This window comes from Orcinus orca, chromosome 8 (genome assembly GCF_937001465.1).
Source record: "Orcinus orca chromosome 8, mOrcOrc1.1, whole genome shotgun sequence".
Taxonomy (NCBI): domain Eukaryota; kingdom Metazoa; phylum Chordata; class Mammalia; order Artiodactyla; family Delphinidae; genus Orcinus; species Orcinus orca.
The window spans coordinates 70,709,808-70,732,735 of NC_064566.1; the positions used below are offsets into that span (position 1 = coordinate 70,709,808).

Genomic DNA, 22,928 nt, shown 5'->3' on the forward strand with positions numbered 1-22,928 from the left:
TTCCATCATGAACTACACTGAACTAAAATTCAAAATGCTGTGACTCACACGGTTATTACTGAACACTTTATTAAGTGGAAAACACAAGATAAATCCAGAGAATCCCATTTTGAGCATTATAGATGAATTTTGCTTAGAGTTATATACTTTCTATCAAAAAGAAAACCATTTCTTTATTAGAAAACTCTTACATGCTATTTTTAGAATGATGAAGAACTTAAAATGCTAAACGATATCTTTTAAGAGCACTTAAGGCACTCTTAAAAAGCTACAAATGTCTGCCAAGTCATGCCATAACTGGCTCAAACAATCCCATTTCCATCTAAAGTTATTTCATGCTACTGCATGAATCAATATTAAATACCTTGGAGTTACTGAAAACTGGGAATTAGCAGAGGTGTGCATAGCAATTATAAGATATGAAAATGGTGACTATCCATTTTCCATATACTACCTCTGTCTTTTAATAATAGCTAGAAATGAGGATGTTCCTTCTAGGTAAATAGAAATAGTTTCTTAAAAGCTAAGAGAAAGATATAAAGATGTCTTGAAAGCTAGCAAAGGGTCATGGATCCACAGCCATGGTTCTCTCAAAAGAAAAATAGATTTTGAAACTTAATACTACCTCCAAAAATTTAATTAGTCCACCAAATTGCCAGAGCCATTAAAAAAAATCCAAGTCAATACAGCTCATTTTCCCCTTATTCAGTTAAAAAAAAAAATTAGCTGTTTTTTTTTTAAACCAGGCTTTAGTTTAATCAAACATGTCTCAACAACACTTTTTTTTTCATGTTAAAGACATAACATCACTTTTAAAGTTGGAAAATCATCATCATCATCATTTTTTAAAAAGCTAAGTTCAGATGCCATCTGGCCCAGAAGTGAAAGAGTTAACATTCAACTAAGCTGCTCTGCGCTTCTGATCCATTACATTTCTCACGAGCTGCCCTACAATGAGCTGAGCAAGTATCAACTGTAATTTGATCCCAGAGTTTATGGAAAAAAATAACTGCACATACTCAACATGCACATTTAATAAAAATCTGTTTCAAGAAAAACATATCCGATAAACACAATTTAAGGCATATTTCACTGTTTGATTAACTTCAAATATGCAACCCCTTTGCTTTCTTCGTGCTCTCAAATAAAATGGGGGGGGCCGGGGGGGGAAGCAGCAGCCCTACTGCAGGGAAAAGAGGCTTGAAAAACAACTTTGATTGGCACTTGGCCTGACCCACAGAGGAAGAAAAACAGTTTTTGGACAAAGAGCGCAAATATTTGAGCTTGCTTACTTACATGCTTTCTTTCTTTCTTTCTTTCTTTTTTTAATATATAAAGAACAATCCCAATTGAACTGTATTTAGAGAAATTGACTAAAAACGGTGCAGTATTCATCTTAGTCTTTCAGTCCCGACGCATTTGCACAGCTCAGCAATTTTAATTCATTTGTACTGGACAAACAGAAGCACCTCAACTACTGTTTCCACTTAATGAAATGTAAAAATAGAGTCTCGAGAAGAATAAACTGATTATAATATTACCCAGTGGCGGCTGTTAAAGTCTGATTAAAAGCTTTTCTCGGTCTAAAACGACATCTTTTCACAGCCCCCTCACCCCACCCCCCTTAACGGAGCGACTAAGCCAAGTAAGCTAAACAATACTGGAGTAAACTTTCTATCAGTCACTCTGGGAAGCAATAAGCTGATTGTGCGTCTGATTTTTCTGGAGCAACACCGGGGGGCTGAGGATGAGTAAGTGCTAAAAAGGGATAACTCACGTCCACCTCAGTCTCCACCTCCCCCAACCCCAGCTTGAGAAACTGTAACGTCGAATAGCATTTCCCATGGGCATAAAGTTCAAGCTGCTTTACCAGTTCCTTTCAGGATCGAACTGCAGCCACAAGACGACCATCCAAAGAATGTAAAAAGGGAGTGTTCGGGGAAAGCGTGCAAGGAAGGCAGAAGCAACCGAATAAACAAAAACAACACCCGCAAGAGTTAGGCACAGCAAAGAGGGAGCCAGGTTCCTCTGGACCAGACCAAGCAGTTCTGATTTCACACCGACCTCCATCAAGAGCACTGGGAGAAGGATCGAACAGGTCCGTCCCTCCCTCCGCCCTGGGAGCAGGCCGGGGGTGGCAAGGTAAGGAGGTGAACGGAGGAACAGACCACAGGTCCCCCCGCCCCCCCCGCGGCCCCAAATCCCCAACCCCTGGGGACTAGCGTCTGTCCCGGCAGACATCAGAAGCAGCAGCAGGCTAAACCCTCCACTCTCAACCCATGCCCCCTTTTTGGGTCTCGGCGTAGGGAAGGTGCCCCGGGATCCCTTTGAGCCTTGCTCCAAGAGTGCGCCCCGGGGCCGAGCAGCCCGAGCCGCGGCCGGCAGGAAGCGCCCTTTTCGGGCCGGACCCCAGGCCGAGCCCGTACCTTCCGCAGTACTTTCCGGCAGTTGGTACAGAGCAGGTAGTTGGCGGCGGCCGACGGGCTGCTGCTGCCCCGGTTCATCGTGGCTGCGGGCACCGAGGGCGAGGGCGAGGGCGAGGGCGGGCGGCGGGCTGGGGCCGGGCTGTCACTGCGGCCGCCCGCGCAGCTGAGGGGCCGGACCGTCCCCCAGCCGCCGGCCGCGCTTCAGCCTCAGCGTCCTCCGGGCGGGATGTCGGGATGGGAGGCGACGCCCCGAGAGCGAACGGCTGCCCGAAGCGACCACCGCGGCGGCTACCGAAGCGACGGCGGAGACGGTGGCGGCTGCTCCTCACCGGCCCGTTGTTCCACCCGCCCCCATCCTCCAGACCCCCGCCCCCGCCAGGCTAGGACGAGCAGCCGCCACCGCCGCGCTGCTGCCGCCGCCGCCGCCGCCGCCGCCGCCGCCGCCGCCGCCGCCGCCGCCGCAGCGCCTCAGTGCGGCCCCGCCCCCGCCTCCCCACCACCTTCACCACCTCCACGCTCGGGCACCGCCCCCTCCCGCCAATCGGACCGCTCCAGCCACGCCCCCCGGGCGCTAGCCCACAGCCAATGAGCAACTAGAGCCCGGCTGGGAGCTGCACCGGCCAATCAGAGAGGCCGAAGACGCCTTGAATCTCTGGGCAAGTTAAGTTTGTCTCCGAGGCTCCGAACTGAAGGGAGATGGCGGGTTAGTTAGGTAGTGGGGTGGGTGGGAATACAGTGTGCTGCTCCACCAATAGGAGGAAGGGGGTGTGTCATATGCAAATAACCCCGTGAAGTCCAGCCCCTCCCCTAAGACAAGGCACAGCCCCTGCTCTAGGTCTCTGCAGAAATGGTGAGGGAATGAGATAAATAACTGGGAGCTAGAGCTCGCTAGTGGGTCTAAGACTGAGCTAAATATTTCCTGATTTCTTGAGAAAGAGGATGGGGGTGGGGGGAGCTAAAACGTCCTTACCGTCAGGGCAGTGGTTAGGCTTTCTCTTAACCAAAATCTTAGCTGTAAAGAAGACTGCAATCACATAGCACTTTGCATCCAAGGATCTCAAAGAACTTTATGCATCATTTATCGTGAGCCCTGTTTTGCAAAAGACCAGTTACCTGAGGCTTCGGCAGCGGGTAGGGGATAGATGTTTAAGTATATTTGCACCAATAATCGAGTTAGAGGGAAGAAAAGACACAAAACCTGTGGGTGAGTGGTTTCCTCCTGCATCTAAAGCCCCTTCTCGCAGTCTCTCAGCAACGAAAATTCCTTTATTTGTCCAACACGAAAAGGCCAAAGAGACAGGGTTGTCTTCCACCCAAAAGTCCTTCTGAGGTAGCTGGTTAGATAAACGCAGAGCATGGAGCTCTGCCTGGGAGCGAAGGTTCAGAGAACAAATTGCCATTTAAAACTGTTGGGCTGGACCTGCCTCTTCCGAAGCTAAGAATGGATTTAGGATTTTGGCGTTCACGCTCTGGGGAGAGAAGGCAGATGTAATTGGGGAAAGCTCAGGCTGGCAGGGTGTGGGGGACAGGCGAGTGGGGGAGCGAGGTCTCCCGAGGAGCTAGCAGCGCGCATGCTAGTCGAATGCTGGTTACCGACGGCGCGAGACGCCCCGAAACCTGCTCCCCAGTGAGAACAAAGGCAGGCTCCGAGCGAGAACCTGATTGGTGCCCGGTCCTCACCGGTGTCCTCCGGACCCCGGAGATAACTTGCTCTGCCCACTGGCGCGGAGCTCCGTGCGCACTGGCGCCCCAGCTCCCCACCCGGCCTTGGCCGGGACCACATAGGACTGTGCGTTATGACATCACCTGTTTTCGCTGTTGAGAACACGATCGGTATTCTCTGCTTCTCTTTTTTTTAAAGGTCTCTGGTGTACGAGGATTTGTGAAGGCCTGCAGTTGGCAGAATGAATCTGTGGAGATGGTTTAAAAGAACGGTTTCACTGGTTTGCATTTCTTTCTTTTCTTCCCTTTCTTTTTAAAAAACTACCCTGGTTTCCTTAGGGATTCAGTGTAGTGTTGTGATGCAAAATCAGAAAGGTACACTTGGAGGAGCTAGCAAGTTTAGCATATCAAAGCTATTAGACCAAATTGTGTGGTTAAAACTGCCAATCTCCTCATTTTTCGACAGCTGCCTCCTCTCTGTCCCTTTTAGAGACCAACAGGCATAAACCAAGTCTACACAAGGAACAAAGGAAATGGAAATCTGCCAGTGTCAGGTTTAAATAGATTAAAATAGACTGGAAAACCCCCAAAGGGTCTAAGTTATGTGGTTGGGTAAATGTGTTGATCCATTTAACTAGTGATAGCTAAAGTTCTCTTGGTGCTGTGCAGATTTATAGAGCCTAGAATAGCAATGGCATGGGGAAGGTGTATAACATGCAGTTAGAAGAAACTGTAAAAGCAAGAAGATTCAGCAAAGGGAGAAATTACTACGTACACTTCAACGCAGAGAACCAAGAAATCCAGGGAGAAAGGAAGTCTCAGTTGTCCTAAGAACTGAAACACATAGGTGTCCCCATTTAATGGTAAATATCTTGAGTTATGTTCCTGGCTTGTAAAGCAGATTTTATGTGAATACATTTTAAAGGAAAGGAGAAATTGAAGGATGAAGTGAATTTTTGTGCAGAGACTGAGTTTTCTCAAACAGTATTTTAACTTCAAATTATTTTCTATCATATACTTTTTATATCCTTTCCTTCTATTTAATAGCTAAAATTCTTTCACAGTGCAGTCCTTTAAGTTCTTCCATAACTAAATCTCTCAAGAGGGAGGCCAAGAGAGGCCAGCCCTATACAGTTATACCGTCTAACAAAAATTGCTAAAAGGAGGTTTTAGAGGAATCTCTTCATTGATCCATGGTCATATACATGTATGTGACCAAATGATGGCCCTCTCCACCAAATCCTCCAAACTGTTGTAACATTGTCTATACTGTCATTTATTTGGCAGTCAACCATGTACTGCACTGTAACATTTCTTCTATTGAACCACGGTATATGTGTCTGTGTCCCACCCCTGAAATCTCCAATCCAGTAACTCATTCTCAATACACAATGACCACTCTTTCTTCTGGTTCTCACACCCTCAGTCCCATCATCCTTCTTCTCCCCTCTCACGGTAATGTTCAACTTCTGGACACTTCCTTTCTCTTCCATTCCTCACCTGACCTCCCTTTCTTTCCCAGCTAGCCTGGATACCAGAAGGAGACTGTAACTTAGAGAATAAGTGACTTGCAAATCCTGGATCACATTGTTAGTTAAGAGGGAAGGAAACAAAAGCCCATTCTTTGAACTTTGTACAGAGCAAGGAAAAACTCCGCCCCTTTTGTTGTCTGGTTGATCTAAAACAAGAAAGAACTTTAGGAAAGTAAGATCTGGGTGAAAATTAACAACCAATGTGGAGCACTACTTCTTAATTTTTTAATTACAAAATGAGAATGACACTTCACGAAACATTTCACATCATTTAAAAATAGTTTTTGCTTGTTTTGAACTATTTTTTTTCAATGTGACTTTTTTTTCCTAGTTGTGCATAAAATCACATGGCTTGGATGTACCGTAAATTATTTAACCATTACTCCACTATGGAACATGTAGGTTGTTTCCAGCTTCTCATGATTATAAATAATAATGCTCTGATAAGCTTCCTCATATATAAGTTTCTGGCAGCATCTTTTATTCCTAGATATGGAATTTCTAACCTAAAGGATATGAATATGTTTTAAGGCTTTTGATGCAATTTGCTAAAAGATTTTGTGGAAAGGTTTAACCAATTTGCAACCAACTCACAGTGAATAAGAGCACAGGGGAGAGAATCATTTGAAAGCACAAATCTGATCTGTCATCCTCCTATAGAAGGCCAGTCAATAGTCCACTTAACTCTACTTCGAATGCCCTCCATCTCTTTCTCTTTGAAAGATCTCCCGGTAGAAATAAGCACTTGCCAAAGCATCCAAAGTGCTTTCCTGTAGCTCTTCCTTAGCATCAAGCTCAATACTGAAATGATTGGTTCAAATTCTATGTTCTCATTAGACTGGTGAACCCCTGAAGGGCAGGGATGGACTCCATTCACTTATCCACTCCCAACTCCTAGCTCAACCAACTTGAAGAGAAGTGCTTAAAAAATCTTGGAGAAAATAAGGAGTTTTCACTTTGACTTTCCTCAGTACACCATAAGTTCTTCTAGAACATCTCTTTTGAATCTCTAATAACAGCTACAGGAACTTATAAAAGGATCCCAGTACATATTTGTGAATTGAATGGCTCAAAACAACTATTTTGCAAAGCAGAGAGATTGGATTCGTGTGCTTATCTGTCACCAATTCCTTCTCTGACATTGTACATAATGATCATAACCGGGACTTGCTATCTCTTTTATAAAATGAAACTTCCTACCACAAACCAAGGGTGTAGGGAGGGAGGGCTGAGGCACATTTTTATGCTCGGTGCTTTTGAAAGAAGATACCCTGTTAGTAACGTGCTGTGACTTTTGGACTTGAAACTGTTTATTTCTCTAGATATTCTCATTCTACTGACCTAAGAACAGGCCCCTTTATAGTTCCTAAATAAGGATTCGATTGAAAAAAATCAATTACTTAAGATATTTTTTAAATTCCATTTCTTGAGACAATAGGTCATTTTCTAACGTTTTGCCTCCTCAGACTTCTTTTTCTTTCCCCTGGGAGCACCCAAAGCCTTTGGATTTCAGGGAAAGTACTGCATTATTTACAAATTTGCAAATATTGTAATTTGTTTTGTGCACAAAGGAATTTGTACTTCACACAATTATAAATTGATTGCTCCCTTTGAGCTGTTAATTAGATTCCTGCGGTCCAAGACCAATACTACTCCAAAGGAGAAATTATGAGGATCTGATCCAAAAAGGCCACTGCTTGAGTGCCCATTCCCGTCCCACCCCCTCCATCGCCCACCTCCACTGAGAAAATTATTCTTACTAAAGCTCATTTTTCAAAGAACAAATATTCCACCAACATCCAAATTTTTGTCGGCTTTCTCCTCTAACTTCCTATTTCAGAGTTTCCTGCATTTAACCCCATGTAAAGCAGACTGCAAAGGCGAGCGAGGCCCTCAGACGTGGGTTTGTTGCTATTTGTTTGGCCTGCAGGATGTTAGCCAGCACAGTGCTTTTTAAACATTGAATTACTTTAAATATTTATAATTTAGGATATTTTGCCCCCCACCCCCAACTCTAGATTTCCGGCGTCTCCTGAAAATTTGTCAGATGTGATCACACTGGACTCATACTGCCACATGGCAACCATCTACTGGAACCCAGTACCTGCTCTTTGGGTTTGGACATGCACTTTCTAGTTTACCAACATCTCTGTCACTCTTTGGGGTTCTATTTTGCCACTTTATTTACATTATCTTCTTGATCCTTGTAAGGATTCGCCACCTCTATAAACTTTCTCCAGCACCTAAATACCTAAATTACTGATCTGCTGACTGTCCCTCTTAACTTTATTATAGAATATGAATTGAAAAGAAACGTCATCTCTTGGCTATAGCAAACGTTGAGGAAAGGGGTCAGATGTAAAGATTATCATGATATGTAAATCAACTATACTTCAATAAAAAAATATATTTAAAAAGGAATATCATGATGGATAGCTAGGTACCCTGACACGTGTGTGTGTGTGTGTGTGTGTGTGTGCATGTGTGTGTACAAAATGGGAAGGACAGTTGTCTAAGAAGGGACTATTATGTCCTTTACACTCTTCACCCCACTCCTTATTCTAAGTCTGCCCGCATCCCCATTCTAATTGTAGCTTTAGGAGAAAGGGACCAAGGGGAATGTGGCAATAGTAGAAGGACCATGAGAGTGTTTCTTCCTAGTCAGGTATGGATTTGAGCACTGACTTTGCCCCTTACTAGATATATGGCCTTGGGCAAGTTACTTACCGTCTTTAGGCTTCAGTTTCCTCATCTGTAAGACCGAGTAATAATGCTACCTCCTCAAAGGGTGATTGTGAAGATTGAATGAGATTAATGCACTGTAGTGTTCAGCAAAGTGACTAGAACATTGCAAGCCCTCAGAAAATGTTTGCTGCTAGCTGCCACAATACAAAGGATGTTATGTTCTCTACATACTGTGTGACCTTGGTCTAGTTACTTAACTGTTCTATGTCTTGATTTTTGTCATCTGAAAAGAGGATATTGATATTAGCTTAGACATAGAGTTGTTTTGAAGATTAACATGTAAAACAATGCCTCGCATATAAGAAATGCTATATAAATATTTACTATTATTATATACAGTGGTCAGGAGATCTTTTTTATTTGTTTCTTTTTTTTCTGTGAAGATCTTTGATTTTCAAGGTACTTCTCAAAAGGTAATGTAGGGTAGTAGAAATAGCAATGGACAGAAAGTCAGAGGATCCAGGGTTTAGTTCAGTAGTGCTGTAAACGATGTGATTTTGGGTCTCAGTTCTCTTATCTATTAAATGTGGAAGGGTGATTAAGTAGGGTCAGGGCCAAATCCAGATTGTAGGAAAATTGAAGCTTATATAATGTGGGGACCTTACTTAATAAAAGAATATAAAACTATGGATGCAAAATTATTTATGAAAGCAAATACTTGTTTAAAATCATCAATAGAATCAATAAACTTTAAAAAGTTGAAAATACTATAAACATCACAAAATCCAAATAAATAACAAATCTCTATTAATTAACTACCTGACACAACCCTGTATTACTTTTTTCCCTACATATTTTGGGCAGTATATTTTGATTTCCTCTTCATATGACAATGATTTTTGAAATGTTATCTTCTATGGAGAAAATAGAAAGGTAATTCAATTTTTTTCTCTAGTCGAGTGCCCTAGGATAGTTAGGCACCATGAAACGTCCTCCAACCTACATCTTTGTGATCTGATGTATGTGAATTGGCCCGGTTGCCGATAGAAATATTCCTAGAACCCATTCTTACGTTGGGACAACTCAAAACAGCAACCACACACTGAAATGACTGTGATCTTGCTCTCTCTCTACAACCCACCAAACCCAAGCTAAAGGTGTCTGCATCTTAACTTTCCCTTAGCCAGAATAACAAAAATACACATGGCTTCCCAATGCTTCCAGCATGAAGGAGAGTTTGAAAGAGGTAACTTGAGTGAAAAGAGACTGTGGTCTTTACCAATAATGGTTAAAATAGCTTGCTTTTGAAATTTAATTAAGAATATGACCACGTGAACACATTGCTCTGGCCTCTCCAAGGGCCTTAGAAGGGGCCAGTGCTAGTGATGGACACTAAATTTTAAATTTTATTAAATTTGTGGTTAATCCGTGTCTGAGAATTGCAAAGACCTTTCCAAGCTCTAAAATTCTGTGAATTTGTTTTGTCTTAGGATTTCCATGAGAATCTAGTGCAAGCAGGATTAGTAAGATAGGAGAAGTAGGAGAATTCTGCAAGTAAGCACGGAGAAAGTAAAAGTAACTCTAGTCTCAAAAATCCCCAAAGTTGCCTTGGTTTTCCTTTGTTCCCTTATTTCTTCTGTGAGTCTGTTCGTCTCCTTGATCATCTAAATTCACTCTCCCCAGTTCTCAGTATCCTTCTTTCAGATGTAAGGAAACTGAGATAGAGAAATAATTTTATATATTTTAAGGAAAGATCATTGTGAAATATGCTGGCTGTCTGGGTGTTAGAAAAGAAAGTGGATGAATAAAACAAAAATCCACATGAGAGTGAAGGAGTTTGGGAGTACGATCCAATTAAGAGCACAGAAGAGTTATAATTTTTAGACTCGGGTATCTTAGATGACATAGTATTCTATTGTGAAGGATTTGCAGGAAATCAACATGTAGAACCAAGGTGGGATTGAAGGGACCTTTAGAAGGAAACAGTCTATACTTCCACTTTCAGACCTTCTGAAAGTGACAATTACATACAGACTTGGAGCATCTTCAGGGATGAGTCTTATTCATCTGAGTATTTCAAGTACTTGGAACCTAAGAGGAGGTGCTTGAAAAACCTTGTTAGATGAAATGGTTGGATGTATTAGAGTTTGTTAACTGGAAAGTGAGTACACATATTTTTACCAAATGAAGTTCCCAAGTTGTCTTAAAACTGTAAAATGATTTTCATGCAAAGGTAAAATTTGCCTTGTTCGCAAGAAGCAACTTCCAACAATTATATAAATGTAACAAACACAGCAATTTCAAAGATAAAATGTTGGCATTCCCACATGAGCTGCAAGCTTGGAATCACAATAGCATCTTGTAAGATTCTGGAAGGCTGCAACTTTGGAAGAGTATGCTGTGAAATACATGCTGTACAGATAGTTTTTTATTTGCTCATTTATTTATTGGACCCTCAGCAAGTAGTAAGTCCTGGCGACAAAAAATAACAAAAGATAAGTTTATAATCTAATAGTGAGACTGGGGTATAATCTCTGCATTGGTGTAGAAGATAAATAGAAAATGGAGAATAGAGGGTAAGAGAATTATTAGCAAAGAACTCAGAAAGCTCCTTTGAGCATTTATGCCTGTAACTGGATGCCTTAGTGGTAGTGATGGAGACACATGATACAGAATTCTTGCTGTGTCTCCATGCAATTTACAATGTCAACAGGAGGATAGGATTAACCCTTATAAATACTAGAGAACAATACAGAAGAGTATATAATGAGATCACCTTTTAATTCCATGTTCATTACTCAATTCATTCCTGCAGTCACACATTAATTTCCTCAACATATGTCTGTGGAGTACTTACCACATGCCAGGCTCTTGGCTAGCCATGGAGATAAAGTGATAAACATGAGAGTCAGGGTCTTACAGAACAGATAATCTAGCAGAGAAGATGGACTTCAAACAAGTAATGCCAATATGTAATGAGTATTATAGTAGGGAAAACACAGGAAGGGAACATAGAGCAGGGGAATCTAACCTGGTCCAGGCCTCCCTGAGGAAGTAAAATGGAAACCCAAGTGGCGGGGTGTCCACTGTTTCTGACAGTGACTCCCCCATATTCCAGCCAGTAGGTCCTTTCCATCTGCAACTCTCATCTTGTTGTTTCAATTCTCCTTTTAATATAGTTCCTGTTCCAGTTATAAAACTCCTATGAATCCTGACTTCTTACAGTACAGTAGACAAACTTTTATGCTGGAAGCCATCCTCCTTTCTTTTTCTAAGAGGCACTATCCCTATTTAACTTCTTTTTCCAGATTAAAGAATATCATTTAACATCATTATTTCACACTTGACAGTTCTCACTCAGGCCACCACCATGATGAGTTCCATCCGTGCACGTGCAAGTCAAATGTAGGCACCATTTCTAAGAGGTACATCTATTTTATCTCTCTTAAGACTCTAAAGTATTTGAAGGTAATCCTCATGTCTCTAACCTATTTTCTCTAATCCCCACAACATCCATGGTAATGATACTATAATCATAATAGATATAGTGATAAAAGCAACCACTATCACTTACTGAAAGCTTACTATGTACCAGTCATTTTGCAATATCCTATATACATTACCTTACCTAATATTTATAAGATGCCTATGAAATGGTTATTATTATCTCCATTTTTCAAATGATTTATAGGGATTAAAAGTTTGGTCAAAGTCACAGTTATTACAAGACATTTGAGATTTGAACCCAGATTTGCTCGATGCCAGTGTTTATAGTATTATTCAGTCCTGCCTTGGCATTGTACATTCAGAATATTGTAAATATTCTTTGAACTAATTCTCTGTGATAGGTTACCAAACTGTGAGGTCCACTGACTTAGATCTCCCAACATCCACCAAATACAGTGTGGGCACCTCCAGTAGTCGGATTCCTACTGAGATAAATGCTATGGGAGTAGGAAAAGAAATACGCATTATTCCCTATTCTAATATTTTATTGCCCACTGGCATGTTACTCTAAAATAAAACTAAATGATCCTGGGATGTGAAAAATTCTTTTGTTGACACTTTAAGTTGAAATGCCAAATGTTTTGATATATAAGTCTGATGATTCCTAGGCACTTGGTTAGTCATGAAGGTAAAGTGATGGATGTAATGGAGATAAAGTTGAGGGAGAGGGGAGAGGAAAGAAGTTGCCAATGCTCCTCTTACATGCTGTATCAAGGATGATCTGGGTCCATTGTGATTGGCTGAGATTAGCTCCTCTAAGAAAGAAGGTGAATGAACTGGTTTCCACATAATCTGCCAGCGAACTAGAGATATTTATCTCAACCTGTCCCATCCAGATTCTCCTCTAAGGAAACCTTTCTGCTTGTGGCCTCATTCTACACAGTGGTGCTCTATACTGTGTGTTTGCCCCTTGTCTCAGATGAGTGGACCAAGGGGTAGAAGCTTGCTGGAAGACAGACATTCTGTGACCTGGCCAGCCATCTGGATGGACTAGCTTAAAATGATGATCTGGGCCGATCAGTTGCCTTTCTGGGAAATTCAGCAATTGGAAACTAAGGCACCAGGCCAGCTGGCAGCAAAGTCAGATTGTGAGAGGGTGCCATGAACCATATGGACGCTAAAACTATGAAGGGGCAGAACAGAGAGAGAGTAAAGGCTGAGGAAGCTGGTTGGAAAAGAAGCATAGAGACAATGCACAGAAAGAAGGCGAAGACACTAAGACACTTGTATTTAGAAGTGCCTTCGATCCCGGGTGTTTCCAGTTCTGGTCCCTGCCATGTATCCCTGTAACCGCCCGTTCCCCTATCTGAATCTCCGTCCACCACTAATTTTGTGAAGTAACTTGAGTGCGCCTGTTTCTTTCAATCAAAAGAGACTAAAACCGTCTTCCTTCCCTTACATGTCAAGCACTTACAGATATGAAGTATTACTCTTAGTTCTCATTAGTAAATGGATGTGAAAAGTCAGACATTCGAAAGAAAGAACTGGAATGCGCTGAGCCAGAAAACCGCATTTTGATTTTTTGCACATAGAAAACTTTTACGTTTCATTAAGCATACGTTTCATTAAAAAGTCTGCTCTCAAACTTTTTAGAACATTTTGTGTTCCCAGTTGGAGAATGGAGATCAGTAATCTATTAGCCGAACTGCTTCTCTCCAAGTTTAATGTCAAAGTGATTCTAATGTGTCTATGTGAGCAACTGCCTGTGAAGAAAACTTTGAGAGACAAAAGGCTTTCTCCCTCTCCACCCTTTATCCTTCATTCAGACCTCATGCCTGCTGGCCCAGTTTAATGATTTTCTAGAGTTTTTGAACCAAAAAAGATTTTTTTAAAAAGTAAAAACAGAAGTCAAAGTTAAATGTCCTTGAATGTTTCCAAGAACTAAGTAGTTAGTCAAGAAAAAGATAAAGTGAATAAGGGCAGCTTTGTGTCAGTTGGCAGGTTAAAGATCACTGTGGTGGTCTTTATGAAATACAAAGGGGACCAGGCATATAAATATGAACAGGTATAAATGCTTTAATTTGACTCAACTTGCCAGGTGAGGAATGTGCCTCAACAAGTGATCTGTTTCCGTAGGGCCAATCACTAGCCTTGGAGGAGCTCAACTCAGCTAACCAGAACAGATCTGGAATATTCTTGGTTTCCATTCCTGTGCCTCACATGCCTTGTCTCTGCAGGAGCCGCTGCTTTTCCTTCCCTTTCTAAGTCTCTCTCTCCCCTCCTTCCTCCCTTCCTTCCCTCTCCCCTTCCCTCTTTCCCTCTTTCTCCTTCTTCCGCCCTCCCTTCCCCCTCCTCCTCCTCCCTCTCCTTCTTCTCCTTCTTCTCCTTCTTCTCCTTCTCCTTCTTCTTCTTATTCTCCTTCTTCTACTTCTTTTCCTTCTTCTCCTTCTCCTTCTTCTCCTTCTCCTTCTCATTCTTCTCCTTCTTCTCCTCCTTCTCTGTCTCCTACTCCTTCTCCTCCTCCTCCTCCTCCTCCCACCTCCTCCTCCTCCTCCTCCTCCCTCCTCCTCCTCCTCCTCCTCCTCCTTCTTCTTCTTCTCCTTCTCCTTCTCCTCCTCCTCCTCCCTCTTCTTCTTCTTCTTTCTTCTTCTTCTTCTCCTCCTTCTCCTCCTTCTTCTCCTTCTTCTCCTTCTCCTTCTTCTTCTTCCCTTTCCCCTTCTCCTTCTCTCTCTCTCTCTCATTTATATTGGGCTTATTCTGAGCTCAGCCACCCTTGAACCCATTCTCTATCTTGTAGGTAAAATAGTTCTTAGGATTTGCTAAGACCTTGGAAAATAAAGGAGGTACTTCACCTGACCAGTGAGGATTGTTTTTGCCACAACTTTGGAAACTTTGTGGATGGGAAATTAAAGGAAGTGGTGCTTCTCCCTGGGCCATACTAGAAGGGTTGTGGTCGTGTTGGACTTGCTGTTGATGCAATAACTCTACAGTTATTTCTGTATACTCAAGGCCTGTCGCTTTTCATTTTCTCTTTCTTCAAGAAGACATGAACATCTAGAGAGTCACATGTCTATGGGGAATTGGAATGCTGAGGAATGGAAACAAATGGAAATATATTACACAAGTGGAACTTCAGCTGTGACCTGAAATGTATTACCTAAGAACTCTGTACAGGTGAAATTTTTTCTATCTCGGTATTGTATAATCAAGTTGCTGTTCAAAAACTCTTCAAATTTCATTTTTTAGTACTTACTTTGTAGGGTTTTTTGAGGATTAAATGAAAAAATTTCTGTAAAGTGCATAGAACAGTGTTCCTCCTATTATGAGCACTCAATAAATGTTAGTTATTATTATTTTTTAAATTTTTCATACAACAATAATATATTTGTTCAGTAGCAATTGAAATTTACTTGAATTTTAATATTTTGGGTTCCCTGATGCCATTTACCACTGTTTGTTTTGATTTACAAGGGCCTCAAGTACTTGATAACATGCAAGGTTGATCATCAAAGCATCTTTATTGCACTTGTGTTCACAAAGTACATTTTGGTCTTCTTTTAGTTAGTCTGTTCAATCACATTACAAGATAGAGAATTCTGTGTCAGAGAGCCTGTGGGAAAATGAAGAACCTAAGTGTCTGGAGAAATTAAATGACCACAATGTAACCCCCATTGTAACCTCTCTCTAGATGAAGATGAAGAAGGACCATCTTCTCTGGGACTTGGGCTCTCACGCGTATTAGGTGAGTGTATGCGTCCACACGCATGGATATATGCCTTTATGTGTCCTGCTCTCAACAAATTCTTTTTTTTTTTTGGCCGTGCCTCACAGCTTGCAGGATCTTAGTTCTTCGTAGTTCCTCGACCAGGGATTGAACTGGAGCCCCCTGCTTTTGGAAGCGCAGTGGAGTCCTAACCACTGGACTGCCAGGGAATTCCCAACAAATTCTTTTTTGCTAAGCTAGAGATAGTGAGTCATAATCATTCCTTGTTTTTTTTTTTTAATTAATTATTTATTTATTTTTGGCTTTGTTGGGTCTTCATTGCTGCACACGGGCTTTCTCCAGTTGTGTCGAGCAGGGGCTATTCTTCGTTCCGGTGTGTGGGTCTCTTCCTAATTGCAGTGGCTTCTCTTGTGGAGCACAGGCTCTAGGTGCACAGGCTTCAGTAGTTGCAGCGCGTGGGCTCAGTAGTTGTGGCGCACGTGCTTAGTTGCTCCATGGCATGTGGGATCTTCCCGGTCCAGGGATCGAATCCATGTCACCTGCACTGGCAGGAGGATTCTTAATCACTGCACCACCAGGGAAGTCCCATTCCTTAAGCTTTTAGCTGAAGAACTGCAGTTTGCCAGTTAATGAACGGGACGTATTATCCCATTTAAGAGCTGGAGTCCTAAGATAGAGTGCGTTGGCTCTTGCCATCAAGAGCTTTGCCTACTAGCTAATAGCTGATGATTCTCAGTTTTACTCTACAGGAGGTAACTATCTTTAGGGAGATGGACAAAATCACAAAAGATAATATACCTCATGTATTCTGTATGACTCTAGAAGAACTTAACCATACTATAAATAGGTCTTTTTTTTTTTTTTTTTTTAAATATAGGTCTGGGCTGAGAGGGTCTTCTGGGAGGTGTAATGGGCAGGATATATAAAGCATGGACCAAGCCATGGATTCTTTCCTCTTTGCCTTTTACAATTGCCCTCTGTTTATAGAAACCTATTTATGAGTCTGCCCTGGTCATCAGGGAAAATGCCTTATTTATTTCATGATTGTTTACAAAACCAAGGGCCCAGGACACAGGATATTTATACTGTTGTCTATCATAGCATTCACTGGAAGAAGAGATAAGCAATTCATCTGACAAAAATATTGCGGCTTGAAGATTCTGAGTGCACGAGAAAGAAGTCACCGCATTACCACGTCATAAGACAATGATTTTGTTCTCTTGAACAAATGATGTAACTCATTTAGGTTGATTTCGCCTTCCTCAGATGTCATGAACATAATTTTTGCTTTTTCACTATAGTTCTTAGTTGCTTGTGCAGTGACATCTCAGGTAAAAAGGGCCTGAAGCAAAGTCTGAGTTGGATCCTCCTGAGAGCATCAATAAGATTTTCTCCCCTTTTTCAAAGAACTAAGGAGTAGATTTAGCCAGACGAGGATAAGGTTCTAGATGTGGAGGGTAACAAGGAGCGGTAAGATTTTTCTAGGTGGAAAAAGCAAAGGGAAGGCAGATGCTTGGGTGTGTCGGTGGCCTAATTTCTGTAGCCCTGGAGCTGCCCAAAGTATCTTCAGAGTGAAGACCAGCCATCTGAGCCCCAAGACAGGACAACGACCTGGGGGTGAAGAGCGGCTCTAGCTCCACCTGCCAGCTCCGCGCCCCCTCAGCTTGGTTCTATTTGCTCTTTATCTTCGGGGCTTCATTGACATCATTCTACCCTATTTCAGAGTGAGATTAGGTGGCTTCCTCAGAGCCCATGGGTCCCAGTGACATGTTAGCTACACCAACTTCGTGTCACCTCTGCTTCTCCAGAAGCAGATTCAACAAGATCACATGATTTTTCAGAGGCTTTTAATGTCTCTTGCCTTTGGCATGTCACTTATCTGACCTACTTCCAACTTTTCATGTTCCAATCTCCCATCCCTTTTATTTCATCTGACTCTTTCCCGTATCATCAGCCCTACTTTCTGCTCCCTTCTCACTAGAGCAAACTACCAACCCCAGTACCTTTGCTCTCTTGTTCACATTCCCCTCAAAAGTCACCCAAAGTTTCCAGGAAGCAAAGGAGAAGAGCTTAAACTATTTTTGCAGTGGAAAGCCTAGAGATGACTTACCTAAGCATGGCCTATTTGCTGCTTGATGTAGTTCATGCTCTGGCCAGGGGGAAGGGATGGTGGGATTTGCCCAGGCACACTTTGGCCATTCTGTGTTTTGTGCTGCCCGTGCTGAGTCAGCTATTGTTGAAACAAATGAAGGTAAGTATCCTTGAGGAACAGTGATGGAGGCGTGGGTGACATTCATGTAGATAATAACCTTTCAGGTTAGCTCTGGTCCTGCCCACGCACAGAATCTCAACCCCAGCCAAATCCTTCCAAAAGCAAAGATCATGTTCGTTGTAGACTGTAGGCTCCCTGAGGGCACACATCTCTGTCTGAGTTCCTTTCATTCATGCATCCCAGGTGCACAGAATGGAGCCTGTCCCATTGTAGGTGCCCGATAAGTCTTTGTTAATTTGAATTCCCACCCGATGGAATTGTTACTCTAGTACCGCATTTCAGCAAGGCTCTTCTCCACCAAATAGCACAATATCAAACAGGTATAGCAGAGTCGATTTTAATATGCTAATTAATATACACAAGGGAAAGAAAAGATCGTTGTAAATACCATGGGCTTTGAATGAACGTGAGCTTCTGAGGGCTGTAAATATATTTCAGAGAACAGGACTAAGAATGGAGTAGAAGTATACTAAATTTTAAGGAGCATCTTGAACATGAAGGGTAGCTGATAAAGAGAAAATTAAGCTTTTTAATTATAGAAATGTGAAATTGATAAAGAATTCCCTGTTTATCTGAAGCACCAAGTTTTCCTAGGACCTTAATATTATTATTCCTAAAAAGCAGGGGTCAAGGGGGCTTCAGACTAGATAAAATTCCCTCCAATTCGAAAAAGTTGAGACTACAATTATAAATCATCAAAAAATATAAAAAACAAATAAAACTGACGTCTTTAGTCTCTTTTGGGAATGAGTGTAGCCCTAGAACAAAAAATCTTAACCTGGAGTGTAGGGTTGTACTTCCTTGTATATCTGAGTTCCCTAAAACCGTGCATAAAAATTTTATATATGTGCATTTTTTCCCCTGAGGAACAAGGATCCATAGTTTTCATCAAATTCCCAAGGTAGTTTGAGACCCCAAAACCTTACAAGCCACTGGATTACAACATTTTAGATTGTCTCCTTATAAGGCTTGAAATAACACTTTCTATGTGTCAGGCATTATGCTGAAACACTTTATACGTCTTACCTCATTTAACCGTAACTTCACAAGACTGCTGCTTTTCTGAGAAGTTAACTTTCTCAAAGTCTTACAGCTGATAACTGGTGAAGCTGGGACACCCACCCAGGCTGAACCAGAATGCCATGCTTTTATTCATTACATAGAACTACCTTCTTTTTGGGAGACAGAACATTTTCCCCAAACCAGAGCCTTTTCAGTCTTAGCCATTACTTTCCCTGTAATTCATCTTTTATATTTATTTAAGAACTGCTTTCTAAGCACCCTAAACCCTTTATACACCCAGGGAGCATTCCTCTGTGGAGCTAGCTTTCTAAAGCACTGAAGCAACTCTCTCCAGACCACTCATCTCCGTTCTGTTCTTTTCCATTGTACAACCAGGCTGCAGTAAGCGTAATTTTGTCTTAACTCTCTATTCTAAACTCAGGTCTGGCCACGTGGCACTAATGGACAACCCATACATTTGGAGAGACTCCAAGAAATCCATCCCAAGCACTGAATGGTCCTGGCCCTGTTCCAGAATTTCACTAACCTTCCACAAATTGTGATTCCAGACACGTTCTTACCTTGGCCCCCAGGATAACGGGAGCCACAAAAGAGACAGAAATTAAAATGTCAGCCCAGCTGGGCCCACAGCAATTACAATGGAACCCATTGCCTCTTCGATCACCTGAGTGCACCACATCTGTGCCTCCTGCAGAAGGGATAGCAAAAGAATCCAGAGCAGTTATTTTAGATGTCTCTTTAACTCAGTGTTAACACAGTTGCTACTTAACAACAGCAACTAAGATTTTCATAAGCGTCAGGAAAATTTTTAAAAGCAAGGTGAGAAGCAGAGATCAGAATTCTGATGAGCTTTGTAATTCAGCAACCACTGCCATCACTCAAAACCTAAATAACCTGAAATATATGATCAAGGCTGGAGCGGCAAGTAAAAGAAAATGTTGTTATTCTCTGCCTGAGAAAAGGGTATCACCCAAACCTTTTCACCTACTGCAGATTCTGAAAGACGAGTAGTATGCCATGTCACTATGGACAGAGAAAAGGATGTCCACAGCCAAGGTGACATCTGAGAGGTCATATAGTTTGTGGGATCATGATAGAAGTTCAAAACATCAATCTGAGAAAAATAAGTGAAACTGATGACTAAGTGGGAAGTATGGGTGGCACAAGGGATTAAATGGTGTGGGAATCAAGACATTGCTAATCTCCTCACTTCCTCCTTTTTTTATTCTTTATAGACCCAGCCACTGATAGGAGCTGCCGATTTCATGTGAAGTGATCAGTTGCTTTTTGTGCTCTGAAGGTGCTGATTTCCAACGACTGCAATGTTACATCCATGAGTTCTTCCAGCTTTGAAACTGAGCGCTCCAAGCAAGAAGATCCCTTTTCTTCTGCTGCTATGCCGGGGAAACATTGAGATTACTTCAGCCAAAATAACATTTCTGCCAGCTGACATCCTAACTCAGAGAGGCAGCTAGTCGTGCTAACAAAGAAAACGATGTTTGGTCATAAAGGAGTGTGATGAAACTTTCGCTTTATCTTTTTCTATCTCAATACCACAATATGGAGACGAGTTATTTTCTTAAAGTACTTGTCACCTGCTTTGTGATTGTCATTTTACTTGGCTGCCTTCTCTGCGAGATTACAGCCTTCATGAGGACAGTTTTCCTACTCATTGTATCCTCAATACAGTAACAACGTTTTTTTTGAAGAAATGAATAAAGAAAGTCAACTCAGAAAAAGTCTTCTAGTCTATGTTATAGAATAGTGAAATCTTTTTAGGTTAGTAAAATGTGGGTTGAATTGCTCAGGAATTTTTAATAACCAGTGTTTGTCAGCTGAAAGTATATTATGGGAAAATGTAATACTGAATGCAGTTATAAGTTCTGGAATAGGGACAAGTGTTCAGGCCTCGGTGGCTAAGTGCTGTTTTTGTCCTCCAGCTTTTATTTTTACTTCGGGTAACTCTTAGCCAGTGTTAGTCTAGGAAATTGCCCCCTCCTTCACCCTCAGTCCCATCTTATTCTCCTCCCCCAGGTACACTGGGTCCTACCCTGGTAGGTGATCCTGTGTGTACCAGAGAACCGTCTTCCGGGGCCACTGGGCTTTGTCCAGCCACAGTTCCAGCTGGTCCTGTCAGAGGAGCGTGTCCTTTCTTTGCTTTGGGGAGAAGTGAGCTGGAGCTGTGTGTGGAGTCTCTACACTGAAGCCAACAGAGGAGAACGTGGGGAGTGGGGAGATAAAGGGAAAGAGGGCAGGAGAGAGAGGGTCCTGAGGACATACATCATTAGAGGCAACAAATCACCCACAACTTAACTTTTTTCTGTCATTTGCCACAAAAATAACTCTAACTGGTCCAGAGAATGTGTTGTGTTACTTTGTTTTTGTCTTTGTAAAAGAAAGAAATCATTTAGGTGGCTCCTAGAGGAAGTGCGGTTTGGTACATCTTGGTCTTGTTAGGAAATTCATTATTTTAATGGACCGAAATCTCTGCCTTAGATATAATGTTGGAGCTTCGGGAGCTACAGGTAACTCAGGATGCGTGTGTGCTCTCTTCTACCTGACAGCTCCATATGAAGAGAGCTATTATGACTCATTTGTTCATCCGTTCAATAAATATTGAGCACCTACAATGTGCAGGCACATCTTTTCTTCAGGATTTACTTTTAGACTGTTCTTTGAACTGTTTCTCATGTCACGGGGATTCTGGACCAGTACTGGTGTTCCCTCCTTAGGAGGACTCCACTGTGTCAAACATCACCTTTAAAATACGGCATCTGGAGCAAAGCATGATAACATCCATTCATATGTGTTAAACATGACTTAAGTGTCCCATGTGCCAGGTGTAAGGGTAACACGGATGAAGGAGACAGGTTTGTGCTCAGAGGACTCACTGCCCAGAAGGAGGAGGCTGCTCTGTAAATCAGATAGTCCAGCATAGACAGCTACAGTGAAACCCAAATTGTAATAGGGAAGAACAAATTACTTTAACCTTCGTATTCTGTTGCTCTTGCTACAAGTTAATCACTAAAGGGATGTTGCCTGTAGCTTAAGGTATACATAATAGCTCATCTCTGAGAACCCTGCCTCCCATATAATGAGCGTTAAGCTAAAATACCTTTGTTTAGCCCACAGGAAACCTCCTGACCAGGCCCACCTGTAAATGGCTACAGGAAAGAAGAAATTAACACATCCTGGAACCAGGACTTTACCCCCTCTCCTTCTAGTATTAAGGAAGCCTGAATTTAACTCAGGGAAGATGGTTCTTTGGGACACTAGTCCACCATCTTCTCGGCCTGCTGGCTTTCCAAATAAAGTCCCTACTCCTTGCCCCAACAAATTGTCTCTCAATTTATTGACCTGTCATGTGGTGAGCAGTACGAGCTTGGACCTGGTAAGAAAATGAGGGAGCTGCCAGTTCTCCTTGGAGAGGGGAATCCTTGGAAATGCTTCCTACCAAGGGGAGGTAATTCAGAGTATAAGTGTGGACTTCTGACAGGCAGATGGAGCTGGGGGAGGGTATTTCTGGAAGAGTCAGCAGCCTGAGCAAAGGTAGGGAGGAATGAAACCGCCTAGTGAGTCCATGGAACTGCAAAGGCCTTGATAGGTCAGGAGTGTGGGATATGAGATTGGGGTACAAAAGAGGTAGGATCAGAAAGGTAGGCAGGGTAGAGTCTTGAATGCCATACTGAGGAGCTTAGACTTTTTTCCTACAAGGTGACAGGGAATCTCTAAAGTTTTTAAAGAAGAGGGACAACATGATGGGTTTACGTATTAGAAAGACACTTTGAAGGTGTAAGATCCAGGCGTTGGACCTCTAGGAAACTGAGGCAGGAAGAACAGCTGGGAGATAAGGTCATCTGGATAAGAGATGCAAAAGGATTCCATTAAGGCAATAGCTGTAAGGATGGAAAGAAGGGGATGGATTAAAGGCAGTGAGGACACAGGGACAAGCTGTGCTGTAAGACTCGGCTACTCAAAGTGATTCAGAGGACCCGTAGCATCAGCATCACTTGGAAGAAAAGCAGGTTCTCGGTCCCCACCCCAGACCTACTGGATCAGAATCCGCAGCTTAACAAGATCCGCCAGGTCATTCATTCATTCATAGGCACATTAAAGCTTGAGAAATACTGCTCTTGGTACCTGAGATTTAGTGGTGA

At 42.2% G+C, this 22,928-nt stretch overlaps 2 protein-coding genes across 3 annotated transcripts in view; one reads left to right on the forward strand and one right to left on the reverse strand.

Moving 5' to 3' along the window:
• Window positions 1–2,565, reverse strand: part of SESN3 (sestrin 3) — a 73,805-nt gene extending 71,240 nt beyond the window's left edge. For both annotated transcript variants that reach the window (XM_004265458.4, XM_033420341.2), the window contains exon 1: window positions 2,427–2,565. In XM_004265458.4, coding sequence (XP_004265506.1) covers window positions 2,427–2,504 — 78 coding nt within the window. In that variant the 5' untranslated portion in view covers window positions 2,505–2,565. The remainder of the gene's footprint in view (window positions 1–2,426) is intronic.
• On the forward strand, window positions 1,748–20,948 carry LOC117199758 (uncharacterized). Its single transcript, XM_049713832.1, has 7 exons — window positions 1,748–1,751; window positions 2,307–2,422; window positions 2,467–4,369; window positions 14,794–14,926; window positions 15,441–15,494; window positions 19,193–19,590; window positions 20,007–20,948. The coding sequence occupies exons 1-3, from the start codon at window positions 1,748–1,750 to the stop codon at window positions 3,013–3,015; spliced, it is 669 nt and encodes a 222-aa protein (XP_049569789.1). The 3' UTR covers window positions 3,016–4,369; window positions 14,794–14,926; window positions 15,441–15,494; window positions 19,193–19,590; window positions 20,007–20,948.
• The last annotated feature ends 1,980 nt before the right edge of the window (window positions 20,949–22,928 follow it).